The following is a 21,507-nucleotide window of genomic DNA, read 5'->3' as shown; positions in this document are numbered from 1 at the left end:
TTGTTCCGAGTCGTCCATGATTCAGCATCGTCAAAGTGCAATGGTGGTTGATGAAGTGATTATATTCCGAAACAATGAAATTTGGTGCCCATTTTCCAATACGGTCTGGTGGTCAAGCCAGGAATAATTCCATGATGGCAGTGTCCTAGTCCGGATTGTCGGTTTTGTATCCGGTTCGAAGGACCATAATGTTGGATTACCGGACCCTTACCAACATCGATTGGGGTTTCATTGGGGAGAACTACCCGAGAAGGGGTCCTTTGGAGTTGTAAGATTCCAAGCAGGTACGTTTCCTTTATTCCATCCAAGAAAGAGGGGAGGGGGGGGTTCTTGCCCAAAGCACGAAACTTTACATCGTCCAATTATGTCCAACATACGACACAATAAAAACACATATATTTCCACATTTAATTACACTTAAGTCCATATATTACACTATTTACAGGTCACAATTACAAAATACAAACTTATCACATATTAAGTTGTAGGCCATCCTCGACCTTTCCTTTTAGCAACAGAGAACCGACTGACTAGCCTAGACTTTGGATTCCTTCTATAGGTTTTAATAAGAGAGAGAGAGATCCCTACATTTTACAGTGCCGTTGCTAGAAATGGGTGGGGCTGCTCCCGAACAGAAAGCTTTTGTCCTTTTTCCATGTTTGTCCAGAACGATCGAATGTACACTAATTGGGTCCTAAAATTTTTAATGAAATCTTGTTTTTATTTAATAACACGAAAAAGCATGTTATTGTAACTACTTTAGCAATTTTTCCCGCTCAAATAATGGCTATAACATGTTTAAACTTTAATAGGGTCCTAAAATGTTGAATGAAATCTTGTTTTTATTTAATAACACGAAAGAGCATGTTACTGTAACTACTTTAGCAATTTTTCCCGCTCAAATGACGGCTATATCATCACAGACAAACAGACGTTACACTTAGAACAAATCTCGATCAAAATCATAGTCACAAGGATATAAACGCCCAATGCTAAAATCGGTGTGTTTGGCCGACAAGCCAACAGATGGCGGTAGTGTGTAAACGTCAAACACGAACAAAAAACGAGGTGAGCGCTGCAGGTGGCGGATTGGCCACCTACAATATTTTTGAATCGACCGTTAAAAAGCTGGTCGATGGATAATGATGAGAGTGTGACGTCTGTTTGTCTGTGGTATCATGTTAAACTTTAATTTAAAAATTGGGTCCATAAATGAACCTTGACACTTAAAATCATGTTTGACGTTCGCTCAGTCGACAAAAACACCACAGGGGTTATAGTTTTTTCACTGGGGTTGTCCCTATCTGACATTTCGGAAGGGACACGGAAAACAAAATACACCCAAAATTTGAGTTAAAGCCAAAGGATGTGACAAAATCTAAAAAAATGTTTTTTGAGCTTAAACCAACGGAAACCATTAGAAAATTGAGTAAACATGTGTTTATGGCCTAAACTTAAGCGTTTGGCACTAAAATTGGGACAGGGCTTTAGGACCCTATTCTACCATAGAGGTCCCCAAGCAAACTGCCACAAACACCAACGCAGAATCAATCTTACCCAAGTCGGTTTCCTCAGAATGAAAACGGTTCGATTTTTGTTTGACGTTATTGAGCTTTCGGTCAACGGCAGGCCAACAAGGAAGTGGTTGTATTGCAATTCTGTTTATATTTTGATTCTCACAGCAAACAAAAGCAATGTTGTGACAGTTCTCACAGCAAACAAAGAAAATTTTGTCAACATTGCACTACTACGCAGGCAACTGGATTGGTCTATGGATTCGTTGTTTGCACGCTAAGATCAGTCTACCCAAATATGAGTAAAGTTTACCCATAATCGCCGAAAAGTGCACACACTCATTTTATGAGTAAAGTGCACTTACCTAGTTATGGGTAAAGCATCATATAGGTATACCCAAATATGGGTACATGTTCAGCATTGAAAAACAGGATTTCTTTACTCATTTATGGGTAATTTAGAAATTATTTCCTTCTGAAGAAAATCAAATAAATTGAAAATTTGCGATGATTAGAACTCTAAGTATTTATTTTTGACAACCATAATAATGAAGAAGCAACACTATTCTAAGAATGTCGTCCTCGTTGCTTGGATCGGTAGTGGAATATCCATAGAATTGATCTTCAACGGCCTTTGTACTTCCTTCTGCAACATCCTATTCTGTAAAAAAAAGCAAATACACCACTTTTACTATGATTACGTCGAGTAACTAAATATATTATTACTTACCAGTGTTTGATTTATATTTGGCCGAATTATATGCTCCCCGGTTATTACAGTAGGGCGAGAGAAGAGTTTCTTGGAGGAGATTTCTTGTTGTGCCTGGAAACAAGTACTCAGTATATTGACCTCTAGGCATCCCGAATAAAAAATACAATACAAAAACAATATAACGTATTGTGACAGTACCATTCAATATATTGGAAATACAATACAGTATACGTAAAATGACAATACAATCACAGTACAATATATTGTTTTGAACAGTTCACTGTATGGTATTTGAGATTTTTGCAATATAATGTATGGGTGGTTAAGTATCGTAACAATACAAATATAGATATTTTCTCATACAAACATTTTGAAAATACAATACGATATAATGTTCATGAATTGTCTTGATTAGCAATTCGTGTATTGTTGTACAATACAAAAACAATTCAACGAACTGTATCATGGTTGCATTCGTCGTTACAGCTAATGTCAAGTGACTTCTAAAAAACTACTTATTTTTACATTTTGAATATTTTTCACCCAACATTTCTTGCTTTCTGAACTTGTTTTGTTTACTTCTTTCAGCAAAGCTACATAGAAAAAAGCAACAGTTGTTTTACGCGAAAATAGGAATTTGACCAAAATTGTAAGGTATAAAACCAATTAAAAACAATACAATGTTCTGTTACAATATATTATATTGTTTTTGAATTGTATATCCAAACAAGAATAATATTGCTTCGACATTCAATTAAAATACGCTGTATTGTATCCAATACGTTATATTGTACATTAATGGTTTATTCCATTCACTGAATGATACGTTTTTATCCGGGATATTGCTATCTATTCGAATGTAGCTTACCTTTTCTAATATGTTTTTATTCGATTTAAATTAATCATGACCAGAAATCAGTTAATGAACAAAATAATATACGCTATAAGTTGATGTATTCTCCACGAAGACAATAAAAAATGGCGAAGTCCTCAAATTTTCACTCAAATATGGGTAAAGGCTGTTTACCCATAATATGAGTAAAGTTTACTGCTTTTTATAAGTATTTTTTACTCATATTATGGATAACATGGCAAGAACTCAAATTTGAGTGATTGCAATACCCATTTATAGGTATTCTCATCTTAGCGTGTGCGTGCACATTAAAGAGTAATGCCGAGTTTACAGTGTATTTTTAACTCAAATTTAGCTTTCGTATTTTTTCGTGTAGACAGCGCACATCTCTATTTTTGTTTTGACGCGCACTCGGCAAAACAAAACTGAACGCCAACTTTCAACCAAATCAACATCGTGCTTGTGATTCCGAAAGCGAAATCGAATTTTATCTTGCGAATTTCAACACATTCCTGGTGATATGGATGCAAAGCAAAAGATGTGAGTATGGATTTAGTGATACATTTAAATTGAATGCTAAACTAAGCGTACTTTTCCGCAGTTTGATCGTGGGAGACGTGAAAGGAAAATTCAAATCAGTTTTCGCGCGCATCGACAACGTAAACAAAAAATCCGGTCCTTTCGATTTGGTTTTGTGCGTAGGGAACTTCTTCGGATCTTCGGCCGATTTGACCGAATTGAACGAGTACAAAAGCAAGAGAAAGACAAGTAAGTGGAAATTAGGTAGATTTTGTGATTCTTTAACATTCCATGGAATTCCGTTTCCTAGAGTGCATCGTTCACAGAACACCTTCCAATGTTTCTCAATTTAATCTGTACGTTTCCTTGACCCGATGTAGGTATGCAACTAACAGATTATCGATTATAATGAAATTCAATTTACAAATGGAATGCATATTTTCCCAAAAACCTATATAAAGGGCTGGTATTTTTTTTGAGAATTGCTTTTTCAACCAAAATGATCTCCAAAAGTCACTCCTTTTCTTACTCTGCTTGCAGATGCTTCCGGAATTTCCTCTCAGATTTTGCTAATGTTTCTGTTGTATGTTTTGGGTGCTTCCAGAATTAACTTAAGTGATTCTTCCAGTGGCGTTTGAGTTTGCTTAGAAACTCCTCAGGAGTTTCTTCAGAATTTGCTCTAGCAAATCCTGGAGCACTCTAACGCTTCTACCGCCAGTAATTCCTCAGAGGCTATCTTAGGGTTTCTTCCAGATATTTTTTTACTTAAACTACACCAATTTTCTCAGTATTAAGGAGAACTTCCAAAGATTCCTACAGGATTTCCAAGAAAATCTAAAAACGTTCGTTTGAGAAAGTCGTTTAACCCGTATAGGCCTGAGTGAAAGCAAAAATTCTAAAACCCTGACCGCTCAGTGAATTGGGTTGTTTAGAGATTAAAAATTTCCGGTTCTTTGTAGCTTGATCGAAAGAGCACATTTTTTCTAAGTAAAACACGATTTTATTGCGCTTCAATATCTTAATTTTGATATCATAAATGATTAAAAAAGATTTCAATCCGTCGACTCAATGACATTTCTATTTACATAATGACAGCTCGTCCCGGAGTAAAATTTGCCGAGGGGTGATTCAAAACTGATTTCCATACTAATTTCGAACGTGATTTAAAAATAGTTCCAGGTCACGAAAAATTCTGAAACTTTGGATTCTAGTTCAATTTTTAGCGTAGATTCAGAATATGTAAGAAAACGAATACCCCTAAACAAGCCAATTCTTAATGGATTCAAATGATTTTTTGTCAGTATACTGGCACACATATCTAGTTTCTAGAAGTGGACAGAGGAACGCGGAAGTATTCCTGTGGTCAGAGTTATTTCGGTGGATCACTGGGTCAGGTCGGGTGGAAAGGGTACTGTGCGTTTGTGCCCCTGGAGCTAGGCAAATTTCAAGTCACACATAGTTTCCGGAATCGGTTATAATGGGGCCACTACATGACGGAATTTTAAGAAAATTGCATCAGTGTAAACCTTTTGAAAAACAATTGAATTGGATAACAGTGAGTTTTGCATTTGATAAATCCTACAAATGACCATTTTCGGGTCCCGGGATTCCTTCAATCTGGAATTCCTCATGACTTCCTTTAAAAATTTCTCTATGAAAAAGTGTTTCATTCAAGGATGAGTTGTTCCATACAATTTACTGAGGAGTTTCATAACTGAAAATTTCACTGGTTCTTGAAAAGTTTCAATAAATACCGTAATTTCGGGTGAAATTGATCATTTTCACGGTTTTTCTTGTCCGATTTCTATAATGTTGACAATGCCAAACAATTAAATGCAGGAAAACAAGTACGAAGGCGAGTCTCATTGACTCATGTACCGAAGTTTTCTAACAAATGTCATTTTAGTGCTAAGAAATATCTCTAAAATAAAAAATCGGGAAATCTCATTCCGGGGTGAAATCGATCACTTGTCAATGCGATTATTGTTAGTTTTCGAACCAACTCTATATAATAAATTTGAGGTCCCTAAATCCAAATATGCTTGCTAAATTCTTAACAATACAATAATTATAGAAATAATGAATAGTTAAATTTCAAGAATTACGCGAAAAACGCCTAAATGTATGCAATTTCCTAAGGAATATCTCGATATCTAATAGAAATTCAATTATTTCCACCGAATGACCAAATTGGTACGAGTTTTGGTTATGAAATCTGGTTTGAGGATATATCTCAAGCATCCTCACAAACTTTCAGGTTTATACCATGTTCAAATCCTTGTTTAGAACTAGAAGTTTATGGATGTTTGTCAATATTGCATCGCACATGATATTGGAATTTTACATTATTTTCATAGAAATAAACATTATTTAACGCAAAACACTTAACAATACACAATTCAACAATAGTTACGACAAACAACGTTCATCCACTGCAGGTTACATTGATATTTGTGCTCCATTAGGAAGAAATAAAATCGAGTGACATGATGATCAATTTCACCCTACTGATCAATTTCACCCAAATTTACGGTACCTGCCGGAGGATTATCTGGAGTAATTCCTGCAAGTATTTTTAGAAAAATTCCTGATAGAAATCTTGAAGAACAACAATTCTGTAGGAAATACTAGAAAATACTGTTTGAATTCTAGAAGATGTTTGTAGCAAAAACCTTGAAGGAAACTTTTGGAAAAAAAACTCCTCAAGTCCTAAAGAAAATGAAGAACAAAATACATACACAAATGCGACCTGTAATACTTGTCGTAATTTCATAATAACAGAGAAAATGAATTACCTATAGAGGAAGAATGTCGCTGTCGGAATATCTTTTGCAGGTAGAGATACTTACTAGTTGATACTTGATGGACTACCATCCGCTACGTTGAAGCTACGCCGAATGGATAATTCTCCTCCACTGGCCTCGGCCCTCAGCCAATCGTTTCTAGTCGCTCTGAACGTTAAGTGGCCTTAAGTCTTCCTCAACTGCTAAAAGCCATCGTGTACGCGGCCTACCACGAAGTCCCGGCCTCGTCCAGGTTCTCTACTGGATATTATTTTTACTTGTCGTTCTTCCGGCATTCGTACCACGTGACCAGCCCAACGCAGCCTGCGGTGTTTTATGAGCTTGATAATATCCACTACTTTGTATACTTGATATAATTTGTTTATTTATCTATTTATTGTCGTCAATCAAGTTAAGTCAAGTATTGTTTTAGCTTCGCTTTGAACCAAGTTAAGTCAATTACATCATGATAAGTAGATGAAAAAACCGAATTTAGTACTATACCATTTAATTCTACTATAGTTTGTATCTTTTGACATATACGCGTATTTCGGCCTCAACTGTAAGGCCGTCTTCAATGTCGTGTACTAGACTCGACTTGAAGAAAACCATCGTAAGCACACATTATATATTTATACTAGGCATAGTCATAATTCCCTAATCTTTGTTGGACATAACTGTCAATCTGCATACTTTTTCGTGTTTAGACACTTATTGCCCCGCCTAAGTGGCCGGCGCCGTTATTGACATTACTAAGTTTGGAGTCCTCGAAATTGTACATTGAAGATGGTATGCTACTCCCAAGCTATATCTGTTGGTTATTCCGGTCAATCACGGAGCAGCAACTACGAAGATACGGTCATCAATGCTTATGCTTATGCTTTAGTCACTTATTGCCCCGCCTATCTCTCCCAGTCCTTCTGACATCAGCCAGAGTGAAGAGGTGCATCTCGAGCGTCTGTCCTCCAAGGATTAGCGGCTCAAACAGCGTCTGTTCTGGCATCCAGCGGCTGAGTATGAAATGCTGTATCACGTCAGCTACACCTAAGGTGGCATCGTGATGTATGTATCGCGACCCTAACTTATATCCCCAACATGTTTCTTAGCAAGACCAAAGGCAACAGCAGCGAAATTTGTCATCTATTTTTTTTTATTTCTATTGTCATAAGGAATTCCCAAAAAGAGCCTTAAAAATATTCTTAGAGAAATGCTTGGCCAGATTTTCTGAAGAAAATACTTCTCCTAGTCTCTGGAACCCCTACAAGAATTCCTTTAGTAGTACCTGCGTCGGCGCCTAAAACCTGTACCATTGCCACATGTACGACATATCATTATACATTTATCAAATTTTAACTTTTTTCCCAAAAAAAAAAACACCAATTTTTATCACACTCAAACAGTCGTTACACTCTCACCCCTTTCCATAGACCACCTTTTTAACGGTCGATTCAAATATATGGGAAGCGGAATTCTCGGGATCGGTTTTCGAGGGAATGTTATACAATCGTATTTATAGCCTGGCTCTAAAAATCACATTGAATTACAGTTGCTGTCCCAACGTACATTCTGGGCCCAAACGATGAAAGTTCGTCCAAGTTCTACAAGGATATCACCGAGGACGATATCTGTCCCAATCTGAGCTATTTGGGCAAGAGAGGCGTTTACGCCACTTCCAGCGGCTTGAAGATTGCCTATCTTAGCGGGACGGAAGCTGAAGGAGACAATCCCAAGACCCTTCCGAGTTGGAAGTTCTCCAAGGACGATGTAATGGCAGTGAGGGACTGTTGCTTGGCCAGTAAATCCAACATGGGAGACTATCGGGGAGTGGACCTACTTGTGACGTCTCAGTGGCCCTCGGGAATGAAGCCGGATTCTAAGGGGTGCTCGAAATGGATTTCGTGGCTGGCAGATGCTATCAAACCGCGGTATCACGTTTGCGGTCTCAACGGAGATTATTACGAGCCTCCACCATATCGGTAAGTGTTAGTTAAAAAAATATAATCCTTATTTTCAGTGCGCATTATACTCGCATTATATTATAATCGACAAAATAAAACAGTGCGCTGTACCAAACAATATTACCTTCCTGACACTGTATAATATACAGTCGATTCTCCACATCTCGAATTCTACATCTCGGTATCGCTCCCTATGTCGATAATATTTTCGGTCCCTTCATTCTTACTTCATTTTTACTCTCCATATCACGATATCTCCCTATCTCGATGTGATTTTCATAACCCATTTTCACTCCGTATGTCGATATGCCCATTATCAAAGATTACTAGACTAGATTTTGGTGATTCCAAACAATTTGCGAAGACGAAATGTCGTCTGTTTGTTTTTCATTTTCCCGGTAACGAAGTGATTTTCAATCTAGTATTCATTAAAAATTTGTTCTTTGTCTCGATCTCACCCTATCTCCCTATCTTGTCCCTTCGAAATCGGAATGTGGAGAGTCGACTGCAGTTGTTTTTGGAAATACACATCAAAATTCGCGGTTATTTAAAAAAAGTCGATTAGTACTGTAAAAATTTTATTTTTTTTATTATTGGCAATAATCAGTAATCACAAAAGGCTTCAAGATAAAATGAAAAAGGATAGGGATGTTCAAAAATAAAAATTATAAAAATCAAAAACCAAAATTCACAAATTTGCAAATAAAGAAAATCATTGCCCAAAACGTGTTCAAAACGATTTTTGATCACGAAAAATGATATTTAAATCGAAAATAAAAATTTGGGTATTAGAAGGTTTGGGAGAAGTCCTCTATGGCCGGACAGTCTCTATGCCCGGACAGTTTGAATTTACCAAAAACGAATAATGATATTAAGATTTTAATATTCCAGGATTATACCAAAACACAATTTTGCAGTGTATATAAAATATGACGTTTTATTGTCCAAACGTAAACAAACAGTAGCTGTTAAAAGTTTCATTCTGATACAATCTACCAAAAAAATGTGAAACGATAAAACTTCATACAAGTGTAGCCACAAATGTTTCTTTTAATTTAAGCTGAATTGTCTCCGTACGTTGACTTTAGTAAGTTTTGCATCAATCACAATGCAAAATTTATTAGAAAATGTAGAATTTCAAAGATAACAAACCTTTTTTGTAAACCATTGCCAGTCCTCTATGGCCGGACAGTGAAAATGTTAACCTAATAACTGTAATCTAATTTATAATTCGCTTTTTTCATAAATGTAGGGTACAAAAAACAAACAGCAACAAAAATAAAGCATAAACCACAAAAGTTTCGGACCTTGGAGGACTTATAAAGTGCTGTAAACATGATTCTTTTAAGGCAAATGAGCGCACGAGATGCAGCCACAAGATATGATGTACAGTACAGTGATGCAAATTTAGAAATTTTAGCTCCCCTATGCTTAAACGATTTTAATTATGGTAAATACAGGGCTGTTACAACAGGCGCGAATTTCGCGATTCTCGCGGATTTCGCGATTTTCGCGGATTTGTAGCGGATTTGGCCAGCCAAGCGCGAAAATCGCGGGTGGATAAAATTCTGTCGCGATAATCGCGGATTTCCCAAATAATGCGGCAAAAATTGCAGTTATGTACATACAGTCGTGATTTCATAATTAGGAAATTTCTATTTAAAACGGAAATTTCAAGTCGTCTTCTCCTTGAGAACAGTAAAGTTCAGTTAGTATAGCCACTGATATCAAAAATACTGTTTAAGGAAATATTAAAAGCAGTAACATTTTATTTGTAAATCATTTTCATTTTATTTGGAGTCATTTCTCTCGAGGGTCGCTAGTCAATCAAGAGATAGTTCCTCCCTCAATTCCTAATGACACTAATCTAAAATTCTATTCTATTGACGGCGATCTATAGGTTCATGACTTTAAGATAAACTGGAAATAAAAAAGTATACCGTTCAAATCCTGTAAGTTTGAAGGACATTTCTCTCCCGTTAAAAATCATAGAAAATGACGCTCAGCAAGACCACTCAGCATATTTGGTTTGGCTTTAAAATATTTGAAATCAGAAATGTGTCAAATTTACTGATCATGAATATAATATGTCAAAATATTGAACCGTGTAAAAATTTGTACGGATAATATGCAGACACTCTGGCTGAGTGTTGGTGCTGCAGTCATAGTTGGTTACCCTATGAAATCTTAGGATCGATAGAAAAGTTTAAAATAATAGATAGCTCCGCAGTCAAATTAGGAGTTTTGTCAGTGAAGAATAAGTATTGTAAATCTAGAAGATACAAATTACTTGAAGTTAATGGATAGCAGCACTAAAAATTGTATGTTTAATTAATGCCACATTTGACGTAAATATAACTAAATAAAACCTCTTGCAGTGTAAGCTGATCACCACAAAACCATTTGACGATCTGCTTTGAAATTCAGTGCAACGGTTGAATCACCACCACAACACACCGGTTAAAAAGTTAGCACCTGGTGAAATCGCTCAAAATAGAAGTAGTTTTGCCTGGTAAATTTTTGTTCAGTAACAATGTTGTAATAAAAATGAATCATTTATAAATTTGTAATTTTGAATAAAACTGTTGAACACCGATGAGTGAAGAAAAATTAAAAAAAAGCATAATGCAGCTGATATCAAAACTACTATTAAATTTGAGCGATTTCACCTGGTGCCTAACTGTTCAATCAAACACTTCAAAAATCTTTGAAATTTACGTCATATGTTCCCGACATATTGAAGCAAGTAAAATGACGTGAATCTAAGTCACAAATAACGTAATTTTCCGTCACAATGGACTGAATATTATTCGAATCACAAACATTTTCGATCACATTGGACGTATTTTTACAAGAATGACGTATATTTAAGTTTTATTGTCATCAAATTTATCAACGTACGTAATATTAGTTTTTATAAGTGTGCAGTACTATGACGAATTTTGTGATAATGAATTTGAAGAGATATTTAGAGTTGTCTGTCAAAATTTCATGCGTTTTGCTCATAGCAAAACAAAGTTACAGCATGCCAAAGTTGAGAATTTTGTATGAAAATCGCCTTTCACTACTATTATTCTGAACACAACTGTATCTACATTATATTTTCAATACTTTTGTGTAAAACTGTAAGGTCCGCGTAATTAAACTGAGTAGTTTACAAACCAATATTTTTATTTTTTTTTATTTGGAATTTCATTTGTTTTAATATTTATAAGGTCTTGTTAAAATTTCATCGAAATTGTTTTATAGGTGACTCAGATCTGCCCTGTACAGTTGGGCATTTTGTGTCAATTGTCGAGAGAGTTTTAAATGTATAGTCCAATGTACTGCCAATAACTAATGAATATTACTGAAAAAAATGTAACAATTTTCGTAAACACAGAAATTTGTTAGAAATATTAAATTATCACAACAATCTTGTATTTTTACTTCAAATTAATTGAGTATTAAGACTTGAAGTGATAATATGTTTCGACTGGACAATTTGTTAGCTTATTTTGAGAGTTTCGGCTTACAGTCTTTCAAAATTGCGTTGATTAATTACTTATTACGTCGGCGATGATAAGTAATTAATCAACGCAATTTTGAAAGACTGTAAGCCGAAACTCTCAAAATAAGCTAAGACTTGAAGTTTTATAAAAATAAAAACAGTTTTCATACAATGACTGGCATGTATTTTAAACTTATTGTTTAATTATCCTCATCTTATATAAAAAAAAAACAATATTTTTAGCAACATTATTTTTTAAAACAATGTGAAGGTGTTCGCCTATCCATGTAAGTATAGTTGCAAACTAGGCACTACCATTTATTGAATTGCACGATTTTTTATAAAAAATATATTGAAGTATTGATGACAAATAAACTTCGAGTGATATTGTTGAATACGATTTTTTCCAAGAAATACTCGAATTATTGAATTTTTCCGCTTTTGCCTTTTTTTCTACCTAGTGGCGCAACTGGAGTAAATTAAATATATTTCTAAGTTAACTCCACCCTTAGTATTGACAGAAATCTGTATACCTACCGTATTTTTGTCTTGTTCAATTGTAGATACTTTAAGATAAGGCGAAAATAATCACTTAGCACCATTAAAAACTAGTTTTTGATCAAGCACTATTACGCATTTTTAATAATGAGTTGTAAATATGCAAATGAAACAGATTTTTTTAGGCGCGGATTGGAGCTCCTAGGCGCGGATCAAATTTCTGAAGTCGCGATTTTCGCGGATACGATTTTAAGATTCTTGTAACAGCCCTGTAAATAGCATCCTCCCAAAATTTGAAGTGATTCGGAAGAAATTTGACTTTGCACACGTCATTTGAAGTTTATATGGAGATTACTATGGAAAACGTCAATCTTTTGTGTTCAGCCCTCTATATCTTCGTCATATGGAAAAGTGAACAAATTCTTCTAATGTGAAATTCTCCCAGCTACAACTTTGCCGAAGATCACTTCTTGATTGGACCTCAGGATAAATTGTTATTCATCATCATAAAGATGGTTTGCATGTAGCATGCTTCACCAACTGTTCGGCAGGCAACATTGGTGCTCCTGGCGGGAAGAATAGATCAAAGAAATCCAGGCTACTATGTTCTACAGCAAAAAAGCAGTGTTGCTCTGAAAGTAATTGAATGATCATCTCAGTATGATTTAGACTTTGTTATAAAAAATAACAAATTATCCTTACGTCCCATCGAAATGTGGTCTTCGGCAAAGTTGTAGCTGGGAAGTTTTCACATGAGATGAGTGTGTTCACTTTTTCATAGATTATTATGACGATCAGTTAAGGCCTTTTGGTGCGTCATCACAAAATGGCTTCTTCCAAAATCATTAACATATTGTTATGATAGTATTGGTATTTGCAACATCGATGAAATATAACTGCTTATCACCTGATTTAATGGATAATTTATGCGAAGAAAAATGCTTCAGGTGGTATTTCAATATTTAATCAACACTTTCAGGTACAGCATTATCAATTTAGCGACAATATACATGAGATTTATATTCTCAAAAAAATCTCCGATTTTATGCCGCATTTCATTGCCTCACACAACTACACTTGTAAATAGAAGGTGCTTACCTTTTCCATTGTAATTCTGCAGCAAACATTTGTGTTTTGGATTTCATATTGCGTTCACTACACTTCCACTAAACAAATCTTTCATTTACTTCCCTTAAAGGAACACATTTCAAACGGGAATCAAATATTTATAAAGTTTTATCAACCGCAACACTCAAAACTATTATGGCGGTGGTTTTCACTTGCTGCGAATCGACGCCGCCACCGCACACTGAGACATGCCTGTGTTTATAGTCTAAAATATCCAACTTTTTTCTGTTGTATTAATTTTCAGTGCAGATAGGTTGGGCAAAGCATAGAAACTTGAAATTCATACGTTGTTTGTTTTTCGATTCTCTCAAATTACAAAAACCATCTCTACGAAGCATGAAATCATACCAATAGTTTATCAATTTGGACCACCCAAAATAATTGAAAAGCTCCACAGTGCGATGCGTCGGGATGCGTCGGAACGCGTCTATCGTGTGTGCACAATCATCGCGATCGTTGAGCGCAGTGATGTCAGAGTTGCTATCTGTAAAATCATAGCATTTAATGTGAATTGATCACAAAAATCACTAAAATTTTATTAAATCAGTGATCTTGTGATAGAAAACTATTTGCAAAATGATAAGTTTTTATGATATGCAGCAAATGTTCCGAAAACAAGCATATAAAAATTGCTAGAAAAATCTGTCACCAATCAAATGGCAACACCGTCATCCCTTGCAAACATAAACCGTACCGATGCATAACAAAAATATGAGATAAATCCAATTAAAAACTGAGAAATTTCGTTGCCCTTCATTAAATTGTAATGTTTTCTTTTGATATGTACGATTGAAGAGTTGATTTTGATTTCCAATACTCGTCAATCTACTAAATTTCCCATGTGTTTACATAAAAATATGCTTAACACAAATGTTATATTTTTTGTTTGTTTGTTTTGAAAATATACATGGAAAGGCGACACTACTACTATTACATCAATGATGATTCTAATGATTCTTTGACTTACACGCCGCTTCACCTTAAAGGACTGAACACAAAAGGTTTGCCTTTTCCATAGTAATTTCCATATAAACTTCAAATAGCGTGTGCAAATTTCTTCCGATTCACTTCAAATTTTGGGAGGATCATTTTCATCATAATTGACATCGTTTAAGCATAGGGGAGCAAACATTTCAAAATTTGCATCAGTCTAAAGTCATCTCTCTATAACTCGATCATGAAGGGACCATCGAGTTAGGGAGATATCGTGATACAGAATAATACTAAACCAGTGCAAATATGTGATTCAAGGGTCCATCGAAGTAGCCATGAACACCAAATTTCACTATGGTTCTCTAACTAGATATTTAGATACGGAGGTCGAGTAAGGGAGAGTTGACTGTACCTAAGAGCACACTTAAACTTTCGAGCTGACAAAGAAATTGTGAAGAACTATAAACGCGTTGAATTCCCGAAGACATTTTCATCTGAATACGAGCAACCGCTAATGCAACATACACGGCGACATATGGCGCTGATCAAGAAGGAGTTTATGGAACTGAGCTATGATTTCGCTAATATGCTTCATACGCTGTATATCATGCAAAAATTGAACCCACAAGGCATGTGCTGACATACGAAGCACCCCTTGGCGTTTCTGTGGATTTGGTGTAAACTTTGATGGTGAAAATCATAGTGTCCGAGCATAGAGGACATAGTGTCCGGCCATAGAGGACACATTTCAGAGCACACCATTTTTGGTACATAATGTAATCCACCATAAAAATTAATTGTAAAGGTTTATTTTTGTTCTCATGTGAGTTTTTACTTAAAATAATGTGATTTTTTTTATACTGTACAAAAATTAACGGTAAAACTAATGTAGATTTTGAAATATTACCAAAAAGTGTCCGTGCATAGAGGACTTCCCCCTAAATAAAAAAAAAAGAAAATTTATCTGTTTTAGCTCATTTGCTACAAAAACTTGTTTTTGACACATATTTAACGGGTTAAAAAAGTTGTATTTGAAAAAAAAATATTTTGAATTATGTCATTTTTGTCATAAAGTCGATCTGTTGATTGTTTTTAAACGGTACACAAGAGCGTCTGCTGGTTTGGATCACTGACGAGTGGTATTTCTTCATAGCAAAATAGAATCAAGAATTCGTGGCTGACTGGAATTTATTGCACTGACTAAAATGATCGGTTTTTTCTATGAAAACTACACTGATATATTGCGGTTCAAACTGTATTGGCACAAACTGTTACTTAGCTTGGTTTATTCTGACTTAAACGTTTCTGATTTGTTCCTCGCGCACGTTCTAATTGTGAGTCACTTGTCGTACGAAATCTCAAGGACTATCAACTGATCTTGATTGCTATGGCAGTTTTATACATGTTGGAGACAAACAAATTGAACTAACAAAGTAACAAAAGGGACAAAGAATACAAAGCATTATATTTGAAGTATACACATGAAAACGGATTATGGCGCGAAATCTATACTGCTGAAAGTATGCTGGCAATCATTGATGGTCTGCTGCTACCAATCATCTACAGTGTGACTCTCCTATTCCGTTTTACGTTTCAACAGACTCTTTTGATCGATTCAGTGAATCATTGGAAAAACAAATCTTGCATGAAAAAATCATCATTAAGAAACCTACAATACGACAATTTTTAAATGAGAACACTGTAACTTATTAATGAACCGGGCAATCTCTCAGTAACAAGAGACCTCTCGAACTAGGTCTCAGGGTCGGCTTGCTACTGGGTAAGCTGAGGGGTTACGCTACCAAAGTGTGCAGTGTACCGTCACCTGACAAGGGCTATCGAAATGGGAGGATTGAAAGATTGAACTTCACGGAAAGCTAGGGTTTTATTTGGGTAAGCTTGACTAAGGTAAGGTTTCTAGAGTTATCCGAATTTATTGCAAGCTATTGTTCTTGTGGTGGTGTGGGTGTTAATGGGTTTTCACGTACCGGTCCGACTTGCGGCTTCTGATTGCTGTCGACGATTTCCTGATGTCCTGCGAGCGCTCGCTAATGCTGCTAACAGGCTGATGATATTCTGCGGCTGGACAGGTGGTAACGACGACACCGTAGACGTAGTGTCGTAGGGGTTTGGCTTTCGTTAGGCGTCCTCCCTTTTTGACGGCAATCGACACGGCCCAGGACGGTACCGGAGTGACCGTGCCGAGAGAGGAAAGCTCTTAAACGGTTAGGGGTGAATACTCCGAGATGTGGACCTCCTTAACGGTTATGACCGAATTGGCCAAAGGTCAGCGATGATCCCTGACGGGTTAGGCTTAGCAGACTTCCGTCTACTAGGCCGAAACGTGTGCTGCTGATAGGCCACGCCACACCAGCCAAAATGGCGATTTTTTTAGCGGTAATAAAAAAGGTCCTGTGAGAGTAATGGGAGAAGTTATCAAGCCGTACTAACCTTCTAATCCTTAAGACTTAGATTAAGATAAACTTAAGTTTTGATCATATCTGATGAAATAAACTTCCTCTCCCAATTTGGAAAGTTACCATCACTCACTTTACTTAAAACTTTGAGGACACTTTCAAAGATATACTTGAGCACACGTTTGCCTTTTACAGAATGAAGGAATGGCGATTTCTGAATTTGGCTTCACCCTCTTATCTGGTTTTCCTCCCCTCCCCAATTTCCTCAAGCGTGGGTTGGGGGGTTGTTACCACCTGTTGCGTGTAATACGCCTGCTGGCCCACTTATCGTTTATGTTTGTACTTGTACCCACAGCTTGCATGCAACTTTTTCATGTTTATAATTCAAATTTAACAATTCTACTAATTTACTAACAATCATATTTTATACATTTTGCCAATCTACTAACACTGATTACATTTACTAACCATCTATCTACTAGCCCTGTACTAATCCAACACCAATGCAGTACACTGAACACTAGACACGTGATAGTATACAAATAAAAAATAACACGAATTAAAAAAAAAAGACTAACAATTTGTAACAAACGGTTACAATCGGATTCAAACTGTATTTCACATTTTGGAATTGCAATGCTCCTGGCTTCAACAATGGAATTTGTTTAAGTTTCAAGAGTATTGTCAATATCAAGTTTTGTTTGTAAAGAAACATTAAGATTAGAGTCAATATATGTATCATATATATTCCAGTCGGCTCGAAAATAATTGAAAGTGGAGCTGATAGAATTGAGAATCGCTGCATGGGATATTTGAAATGTTACAGGGACATGATCAGAATCAAAATCAGCATGAGTAACTAATTGGCTACAAAGATGACTAGAGTCGGTTAAGACCAAGTCAATCGTAGATGGATTTCTAGAAGAGGAAAAACTTGTAGGGCTATAAGGGTATTGATTTGAGAAATATCCTGAAGAGTACTCATCGAATAAAATTCTGCCGTTGGAATTACTTTGAGAATTATTCCATGACTGATGTTTGGCATTAAAGTCACCAATGACAAAAAAAAATGACATATTGCGAGTCAATTTTCGCAAGTCAGTTTGTAGCAAATTAACTTGCTGTCAAGAGCATTGAAAAGGCAAATAGTCAGCTATGAAAGTATATTTACCAAGCTGTGTTTCAACAGAAACACCTAAAGTTTCAACAACTTTAGTTTCATATGACGAAAAAAGTTGATGTTTTATACGCCTATGAATGATGATTGCAACTCCCCCACATGCCCCATCAAGTCGATCATTACGATAAACAAAAAAGTTAGGATCTCTTTTGAGATTGGATCCAGGTTTCTAATAGGTTTCAGTAATAACTGCTATATGCACGTTATTAACTGTAAGATAATTAAACAGCTCGTCTTTAAATTACCGTAAGGACGCCATTCACCGCTCATTTAACAGCATTTCAACACATTAAATTCTGTCAAAAATCGGTTTTTTGATATTTTTTGCAACTTTTCGCGCTAGACGCAAGATAAAACACTTGTTTTTGTGGGAAAGAAGTTGAAATGTGAACAACGTTTAATGGTACCGAATAACATGTATGTCAATGATACATGTGTAGGGCGCCATTCACCGCTCATCCTAAGTATGAAGCTCTATATACACAACTAGTTGGAATTAATTTACTTTCATTAGCTGGTTGTTATCTTTGTACTATAGTACAACAACATATTGAGGCGTGGCAGCTAAGAAGCATTTTTTGATCTGTCATAATAAAATCATTGTTCAACTCATGTTTACCGCCTTAAACAGCCTAAAATTATTTGTTATAAATAGTATATAAAATTAAATCATATGAATTTGGCGTCCTTACGGTATTATTAATTGGATCCATTGGACTACTTTTTCCAATAACAATTTGATTAGTAAATTTTACACCAACTTGGACTGCTTCAGTTCAGTTCGATTCCCGCTTCAGATCGGAAAACTTTTCGTCAGGAAAGTATTTCGACTGTGCCACTGGGCGTTGCATGCTAGTCCGTTGTCTAGTGTGGTGCTTCCTTCAAAGGGCAAATCGCCTACTCGAAGCATTAACAGGTCGGTGTCTTTTTAGATTCAATTGTTCAGTTAGAAGAATAGAATCAGATGGAGACATATCACTTGAAGTGGGTACATTATCTTATGATTTTCCGTTGAAATTTTCGGTAGGCGAGGCGGAGTAGAAGTTTCCTGTGGTGGCATGGTTTTCTTCCATTTGATTTGAAACCATCAGAATGGTTACTCGTAGTATGAAAAGGGAAGGAGTTCAAATTACCTACTACGATATCGGCAAAGGATTTTCCTTGGGTAGATACATTCGAAATTAAAAGATTTGAATGGCGGAACAAAATTAGTTTGTAAACGAGCATGATTATAATCTTCCTAATGGGTATGTTGCTTAATCAAGTGATCGTAAACTGAAAAATGAGCATTGTTCGATACTCTACCAGGGAAATTCCGGAAACGACCGGCCTGGCACGAGCCTCTACGACTCGCCTACGCGAAGGGCAAGGGCAATTTGACTAATGATTGCCCCCGCAATTTGCACATATGAACTTATCGGTATCTTCCTTCACTGGACAGCGTGAGAAGAACTTCCGCAAATCATGCATTTAGCATCCTTGCGGTAATGTTTTGTTCTATGACCCCTTTTTTGGCACCGACGGCACTGAGGTGGGTTCTGGTTTCTTCAAGGTTTCTGAAAATGTTCCCTGTTCTGAAAAAAATAGTACTGAAAAGTAATGTTTTAGTAGCACTGAAAAGTACTGTTTTATTGCTGGGCTAGTTCAATTTTTATGTTGAGTGAAATTCATGTTATTTACAAACTATGATAGAAAATTCAGATCAACAAAACACTGGAAGCTGAGATTAAGACTTACAATCTTAAGCATTTGGGGCGGTACAAAAAATATGTCACACTAAATAGAGACTTTTTTGACCCCCTCCCCCAATTTAATATCCATTCCCTTATTATTTTGATGGCAAAGTTTTGTTCGATTTCAAATATTTTCAATTTTTAATTTGTAGTATTATAGAGCGCTAAAAATAACATTCATATCTACATTTTTGCATATTTTATACTTTCAGAAACAAAGCTGACAAGAATACACAGATGGAACTCGCCACACGCTTCATTGCACTGGCTGACTTTGGCAACCCTGAGAAAAAGAAGCACATTTACGCTCTGGTCCTCACTCCTGTAGAAAAAATGCGAATCATTGAACTGATCCAGAAAACCACCGACGAGGTTATTTCTCCATACGCTGATATGAATTTCTCGGAAGCCGGTGACAAGGGATCAAAAGACGATCGGGGAAGTCAGTACTTTTACGACATGAACTCTTCGTATGACGACAATGCCCGGAAGCGTAGAAGCCAAGGCAATCGCATCAGTGGAAATCAGGATCAAAAGCGACAAAAACCGTCCTTTGATCAGGAGAAATGTTGGTTCTGCTTGTCGTCGGGATCAATCGAAAAACATCTGATCATTTCGGTTGGCGAACATTTTTACCTTGCTTTGGCCAAAGGACCGGTAAACGAAACCCACATTCTGATTCTTTCCATCACACACATCCAGAATGCTTCGTTGCTTTCCGCCGAGCAGTGGACAGAGCTTAACAAGTTCAAAGAGGCTCTCACGCAGTTCTTCAAAGATCGTGATGAAACCATTTTCCTCTTCGAGAGGAACTACAAAACCGGACATCTGCAGATCAATGCGATCGGAGTGGACAACAATGTGGCGTGGAAAATTCAGCATGTACTTGAGGACAAATCCGAAGAGCATAACATCACTTTGGAAACGGTCCCGAAACCGGAATCGCCATCTGATCTGCCGCAAAAGTGTCCCTATTTTGTGGCGGAACTCCCCGATGGTAATGTGATGTTCACCAAGCAGATGAGAAACTTTCCTCTGCACTTCGGCAGGGAGATTATCTGCGCGGACAATCTGCTCAACTGTGAGGAGAAAATCGACTGGCGTCAATGTAATCTGGAAAAGGAGGAAGAGGAAGCAATCACCAAAAGATTCCGGGAAAGTTTTCAGCCGTACGATTTCACAGTTTGATGAAAACTCTGTCTCGTGTGATGTGAAGGTAGGTTTGTATTATTATGTTTCTTAGTTTTTTTTCTCAGCCCTGGTTTATTGAGATCCTTTAAGGATTCTGACGTAAATGAATTGAATGTTTAATAAACGCGATATGTTCCCACCACATAATTCAATGAGAACTGTATTTCTAATTTGTGAAATCCACTTTCTATGTATAGCAATACATAAGTCCCCGTGGCCTTCGACTTTATGATACGGTTTAGTGTTTCATCATAATCTTTAAAACAAAAGGAGTGCTTCGGAGAAGCCCAAGCAATCGTGTTTGTTTGTTTTTTTTTTTCGTGTGGTCAGTGCGGTTTCCTTTTTTTCCGTAATGCGCACCATCAAATCTAGGGTGGTGATAGGACAGATCCACGCGGAACAGCTATCCTCAACCAGATAGCCGTAGCGGTAAACGCGCAGCTATTCAGCATGACCATGCTGAGGGTCGTGGGTTTGAATCCCACTGGTCGAGGATCTTTTCGTAAAGGAAATTTTCTCGATTCGCAGGGCATAGAGTATCATCGTACCTGCCACACGATATACACATGCAAAAAATGGTCAATCGGCAAAGAAAGCT

General features: G+C 36.6%; 1 protein-coding gene and 1 long non-coding RNA gene across 2 annotated transcripts; one reads left to right on the top strand and one right to left on the bottom strand.

The window, feature by feature from the left end:
* Nucleotides 1-2,025: 2,025 nt before the first annotated feature.
* On the bottom strand, nt 2,026-2,339 carry LOC110675539. Its single transcript, XR_002499579.1, has 2 exons — nt 2,245-2,339; nt 2,026-2,175 (listed from the first exon to the last, which is right to left on the bottom strand). It is a non-coding gene; the product is annotated as an uncharacterized LOC110675539 (long non-coding RNA).
* A 1,128-nt stretch (nt 2,340-3,467) lies between these two features.
* Nucleotides 3,468-21,061, top strand: LOC5570876 (CWF19-like protein 1 homolog). Its single transcript, XM_001659336.2, has 4 exons — nt 3,468-3,619; nt 3,681-3,847; nt 7,928-8,357; nt 19,931-21,061. Exons 1-4 carry the CDS (start codon nt 3,600-3,602, stop codon nt 20,904-20,906), a joined length of 1,593 nt encoding a protein of 530 aa, XP_001659386.1. The 5' UTR covers nt 3,468-3,599; the 3' UTR covers nt 20,907-21,061.
* The last annotated feature ends 446 nt before the right edge of the window (nt 21,062-21,507 follow it).

The sequence above is a fragment of the Aedes aegypti genome, chromosome 2, assembly GCF_002204515.2.
Source record: "Aedes aegypti strain LVP_AGWG chromosome 2, AaegL5.0 Primary Assembly, whole genome shotgun sequence".
Lineage (NCBI taxonomy): Eukaryota > Metazoa > Arthropoda > Insecta > Diptera > Culicidae > Aedes > Aedes aegypti.
Note: the sequence above shows the minus strand (reverse complement) of the source record. Positions and strands in the feature narration are given on the sequence as shown.